We start from the raw sequence: 6,000 nt of genomic DNA, 5'->3' as shown, positions 1-6,000 counted from the left end.
ATCCTTCAAATATTATCTACCTTTTAGATAATATATTAATTAACAACCTTTAAGTATTAATTTCATGTAACGATACACCCCGTGATTAAATTTATTCATGTGGTTTGAGGATATAAGCTTTAGAATGCTAGTTGTGCATGATATTTCAGCAAAGATTCCCCTAACCACCAGACACGACCCAAAAGTTGAATGGCTACGATGTTCATTAGACATTAATTTCTTTGTATAATCCTTTCAAACAGCTTTATAAAAAGCGAGAGAAGTTGTTAGAATTAAGGTCAAATAATTGAGGCCAGGCCTAATTCCTATTAACGAAATCACACATATCTGATCAGCAACTAATCCAATCGTATTGAATTAAACACTCAATCCGGATACATAAATGCGACCAAGAACAGCAACGAACGTTAATGACTTGACCCGCAATGATTGGATGCGCGCGAACTCCTTGTTGCATCGACAATCACTCCTAGATTCCCACGAGATCAACATCAACTCGCTCCCTCTAAATGCGCCTCCAGCGCATCTTGTCCATTCGTCGCGGGACGCTCCTTCGAGCCGCAACGGCGCGTGCCATGGCCACGTCCAGTGGCTACGCGCCATCCGATGGCTTTCTGCATCGCCACTTGGGCGTCTCGTCCGCCAAGGACATCACCGCGATGCTCTCGACCGTGGGTTTTGACACGATCGAGGACCTTGTGTCCGCCACAGTGCCCGCGGAGATCCGTCTCACTGAGCCGTTGAATCTTCCCCCGCCCCTTAGCGAAAGCGCTGCGCTCGCAAAGCTCAAGACACTCGCAACCAAGAATCAGACGCTCAAGTCATTTATTGGCATGGGATTCCACGACACCATCACACCCGCACCCATTGTGCGGCATCTCCTCGAAAACCCCGGATGGTACACGAGTTACACGCCGTACCAGGCCGAAGTCTCGCAAGGGCGTTTAGAAATGCTCTTAAATTTCCAGACATTAGTCTCGGACCTCACAGGCTTGGAATACGCCAACGCGTCGCTTCTGGACGAAGCCACTGCTGCTGCTGAAGCCATGGCGATGGCACATGGCCATTTTCAAGGCCAACGCGGCAAATTCTTTGTTGATCAAGACGCGCATCCACAGACGATTGGCATGATGCAAACTCGGGCCGCAAACGTCGGGATTGAGCTCATAATTGGCCATCCCGAGACCGACCTCGACCTCACGGACGAGCAATTTAGTGGCGTCTTGCTCCAGTATCCCTCGACATTTGGTGTCGTGACGGATTACCGAGCCTTTGTCACGGCCGCCCACGCGTCGAAACTCGTTGTAGCTGTCGCAACAGATCCACTGAGTCTCACGAAGCTATCGCCTCCAGGAGAGTGGGGCGCAGACATTGCGCTCGGGTCCGCTCAGCGCTTTGGCGTCCCCATGATGTTTGGAGGACCGCACGCGGCGTTCTTGGCAACGACAAAGACGTACCATCGCAAGATGCCTGGACGCATCATTGGCGTGTCTCGAGACGCACGAGGCGAGCCTGCTGTGCGCATGGCCATGCAAACACGGGAGCAGCACATTCGTCGAGACAAGGCGACAAGCAACATTTGCACGGCTCAAGCGCTGCTGGCAAACATGGCAGCGGCGTATGCGATTTACCACGGACCTACGGGACTGGATGCGATTGCTACGAGGGTCCATTTGTACGCGTCGACACTGGTGGCAGGACTTGAAGCGTATGCGCCATTTTGTGACGTGACAAATTCGGCATTCTTTGATACAATACGGATTGATGTCACTCGATCTGGTCGATGTGCCGCGGACGTGGCGATGGAAGCGACGAAACGTGGTGTGAATGTGCGTGTGATTAATGACACGTGCGTGGGAGTGTCTGTGGGCGAGAGTGTGGATTTTAAGGACCTCAAGACGTTGTTACTGGCGTTTGGCGCTAAGGAAAATGATTTGCCATTGGATCTCGAGCTTGCACTAAGTGCTCGGGCTCGAGCGATTCAGAAAGAGAGTATTCCGGAACGACTTTGCCGCACAACGGCGTACATGACCCACGGTGTGTTCCACAAGTATCGATCCGAGACGGAGTTAACGCGGTATCTGAAACAACTTGAAGACAAGGACTTGGCACTAAATCGATCGATGATTTCACTTGGAAGCTGTACGATGAAGCTAAATGCTGTCTCGGAGCTCGCACCGATCTCGTGGCCCGAGTTTATGAATGTTCATCCATTTGTACCGGAAGACCAGAGCGTGGGGTACCGCGAATTGATTGAGTCGTTGAACCACTCATTAGCGGTGATAACGGGCTTTAGTGCCGTCTCGACGCAGCCACAGAGTGGAGCGCAAGGCGAGTACGCGGGACTGTTGACGATCCGCGAGTATCAGCGTGCGCTTGGCCAAGGCCATCGAAACGTGTGTTTAATCCCCGTGTCAGCTCACGGCACGAATCCTGCGAGTGCTGTCATGGCTGGGATGAAGGTGGTTGTTGTCAAGTCCGACGAGAATGGGCATGTAGATCGAAAAGATCTTGCCGCCAAGGCTGCGGAACACTCGGAGAACTTGAGTGCTTTTATGATCACGTACCCATCGACGTTTGGTGTGTTTGAGCCTGGAATTAAGGACATGATCGAGCTCATTCACTCCCACGGAGCTCAAGTGTATATGGACGGTGCGAACATGAATGCTCAAGTGGCTCTGTGTCATCCTGGAGGCATTGGCGCAGACGTGTGCCACTTGAATCTGCACAAGACATTCTGCATTCCCCATGGAGGCGGCGGTCCTGGTGTTGGCTCGATTGGCGTGGCGGCGCACCTCGCTCCTTACTTACCAGGCCACGCTGTCGTTCGGACGGGCGGAGAAGGGAGCTACACTGTCAAGAAAACGCAATCTGCGGTCAGTGGATCGCCTTTTGGTAGTGCTGGGATCTTGCCAATTCCATGGATGTATATCAACATGCTAGGAGAGGACGGATTGAAACAGGCGACGTGTATTGCGATTTTGAATGCAAATTACATGGCCAAGAAGCTCGAGAAACACTACGAAGTCGTCTACCGCAGTGCTAACGGCACGTGTGCCCACGAATTTATCATTGACGTGCGGCGTTTCAAGGACTTTGGTATCGTAGAAGAAGACGTGGCCAAACGTTTGCAGGACTTTGGCTTTCATAGCCCGACCATGTCCTGGCCCGTGCCGGGCACGCTCATGATTGAGCCGACGGAGAGCGAGAGCAAGGCGGAAATGGATCGATTCTGTGAAGCTTTGGCTATCATTCGTCGCGAGATTGAAGACGTTGCCACGGGCGCGATTGCCGTGAAAGACTCGCCACTCAAGCACGCGCCACACACGGTCGACCAGGTCACGGCTGAGGTGTGGGACCGCAAGTATTCGCGCGAACAAGCAGCCTTCCCCGCCCCGTGGCAACAGCGTGGCAAGAATAAGACATTCTGGCCGTCCGTTGGCCGCGTTGATAATGTGCACGGAGATCGTTACCTCGTGTGCAGCTGTCCACCGTTGTCAGACTATGAGTGAGCCATGTCTGTAGGACTCTTTTCTTCACGGCGTCACTCGTTTTCATGCACGGTAATGGCCTACGACCGACTTTCACGTCGCTCGGACACGCTATCAAAGTGCCCTATGGAAGGAGCTATGCTGCTGTTGTAGATACCAATTTCTTGGTGATTTGGAACTTTTCGACTTGCATTACGAGAGTCAAGGTTTATTGCGGGTTTGTCCGAAAAGAAGAAGTGTTTTTTTCTATTTCGTGTCGGGATGAAACCCACGATTGCCATAATTACCAACAGTTTCTTTTTGTAGACCTGTGCAAATAGACAAGTCTTTCACATAAGATTTCTAGGGTGTCAATGCTTGGAATATTTAGTCTTTTTAGCTTTGAACGTGGCTACGAAGTGCCTCCAAGGACACGACTATAAGAATTAATTGTGCTCAATAATATTATAAACGGAAAGCTCCAAAAAATCAGCCCTGTTGGCGATCGATACAAAAAATGTGATTTTCGAGAAAGCATTGTTTTTAAAGTCGTATTCGTAAAAGTCACACTATAGTGTGTTACACTAACCAAATTATACGCAATCTTTCTTGCCAACGAAGAACTTGCCGTCACTTGATCTCTCACAACCACATTCGCTGGTCTTTGGGTCTCGGATGCAATCAGTGCCCATTCCTTTGCTTAGACCCTCATTACTGATCATAATCACACGAATATTAAAATAAGTTTTGTTTTCTAAAAAGAACTGATGACTTACTCCCAGTGGAACGTCCAACAGTCCTGGTTCGCCACCAAATCATTCGAAGTTGGGCCTTGACAAGTGAATGCGAAACAAGTGCCATACGGATAGCCGTGGTTGCCATCGTATTGATGATCCTGAACAAACACGGCAAACGTCTGTCGTTTGTGCGTGCGGGTATTGTGCGAGCACTCTGCAGCTTGGATGGCTGGAGAAATCGTGGTCGCGTTACAATTGTAAAAACCTGGGCACATGTGTGCGCTGTTTGTTTGGCATGGTGCTAACGTAGCGGACACAGACACGAGCGCGGGGGCGGCAACAAGAGTTAGGGCGATGAAGGAACGCATTGTAGCTTGGTAAGTCGTTCAAAGCAATTGAAAGAATGAAGCATGGACTCGTGGAAGATAACGCGCCGCATCATTCGATACGGGCACAGCAATACGTTTGTCCATTTGAGACAGGCGCTTTGCGCCAGTAGACTGATACCGCGCACGACTGCTTCAATTGAGCGCTGGTTCGCTTTAAACCTTTAAAAAATTACTTTTAGCGCCCGTCATTCGCTGTTTACAAGCTGACGCCCAATTGTTGCTCGTTAGCTCGTAATAGAACAAGTAAAGGCTATGAAGGTATACCGAACCATGTGACCGGCCACGATTTCGTCGAATCGAGATTTCCACACCAGCAAGCAACAATAAAGTTGCGAATAATGTTTTTATTGCCAAGTTCATAAACAGAAATCACTGGAGCTAATTAATCATGTAGCTATAATCTCTTATTGGCACTATCGTCAGGATTGGTAGAAGTAAGGCATCTTCTGAATGAAGGAATGTGTAAATTGTAACGAGATATTTGCGAAAGCTAAAAAGACGTGATTATTGCTTAGACAGATGTTGTAACGGGGCACTACGACTTGTACTGCTTCAGTACAAATCCACTTCGCACTGCTTCAGTTGCGAGTGGTGTCTTACGTCACTTCACGTACACTATTACGTGCAGAGGAAGACTACTCTTTAAGAAACTACCTTAAAGAGGGTCAAATGAAAACTGTATTCATATAATTAAGTTTCTTCTTCTTTCTATCTGTTAATGCTAACTTAATTATAAACTAATACTAAACATGCAATTGAAATCTTATCTGTCTCTCTCTCTTTGTTTACGTTTACAGCTGATTAGTCTGCGGGATATATTGATATAACGGGCTTATACCTATTTATGGATAAGATTTCCCAGCATTACTATATAAAGTAATATTGTCCAAATATTCTCTACCTTTTAGATAATATATAAATTAACAACCTTAAGTGTAAATTTCATGTAACGATACACCCCGTTACATCACCCCTCCCTTAATCGACAATATATGACTGTCATTTGATGGAGTGGTCACCATGTGACCACTTAATTTAAAAATGATGTTGATTTGTCGGAACTATCAATTTAAATTCCATCGCATGAAAAATAAATCCATGCGAGGTGCTGGTTGTGCGGAGCATTCGTCTGCGGTTCATGCAGCCGCGGGTGACGCACTATTGTCTCTTGCGGCAGACGTTCCGTCTGCCGTAGTATCTTCTTATCGCACAACACTAGATGTTGCGGGAGGAGGTGGTGATTCACCACGTGAACGCGACCCCTCTTTGGACGTCGACTAAGAATGCGAGTCAGACGAAATGGCCGACTCGGGGAGAATAGAGCAGTCGCCTGATAGACTTCAGGCGGCTGACTATGAGCCTTCGAATGAGAGGGCTCATTCTGATCGACGAGTACATAGTCAT

General features: G+C 48.4%; 2 protein-coding genes across 2 annotated transcripts; one reads left to right on the top strand and one right to left on the bottom strand.

Annotated features, from left to right (window-relative positions):
• Positions 1-509: 509 nt before the first annotated feature.
• Positions 510-3,512, top strand: CCR75_006968 (uncharacterized protein; the record flags this gene model as incomplete). The annotated part of the gene is made up of 1 exon (XM_067965032.1): positions 510-3,512. The coding sequence occupies one exon, from the start codon at positions 510-512 to the stop codon at positions 3,510-3,512; it is 3,003 nt and encodes a 1,000-aa protein (XP_067817898.1).
• Positions 3,513-4,007: 495 nt separating this feature from the next.
• On the bottom strand, positions 4,008-4,774 carry CCR75_006969 (uncharacterized protein). The gene is made up of 2 exons (XM_067965033.1): positions 4,247-4,774; positions 4,008-4,184 (listed from the first exon to the last, which is right to left on the bottom strand). The coding sequence occupies exons 1-2, from the start codon at positions 4,573-4,575 to the stop codon at positions 4,064-4,066; spliced, it is 450 nt and encodes a 149-aa protein (XP_067817899.1). The 5' UTR covers positions 4,576-4,774; the 3' UTR covers positions 4,008-4,063.
• Between the last annotated feature and the right edge of the window lie 1,226 nt (positions 4,775-6,000).

The sequence above is a fragment of the Bremia lactucae genome, linkage group LG9, assembly GCF_004359215.1.
Source record: "Bremia lactucae strain SF5 linkage group LG9, whole genome shotgun sequence".
Taxonomy (NCBI): domain Eukaryota; phylum Oomycota; class Peronosporomycetes; order Peronosporales; family Peronosporaceae; genus Bremia; species Bremia lactucae.
Note: the sequence above shows the minus strand (reverse complement) of the source record. Positions and strands in the feature narration are given on the sequence as shown.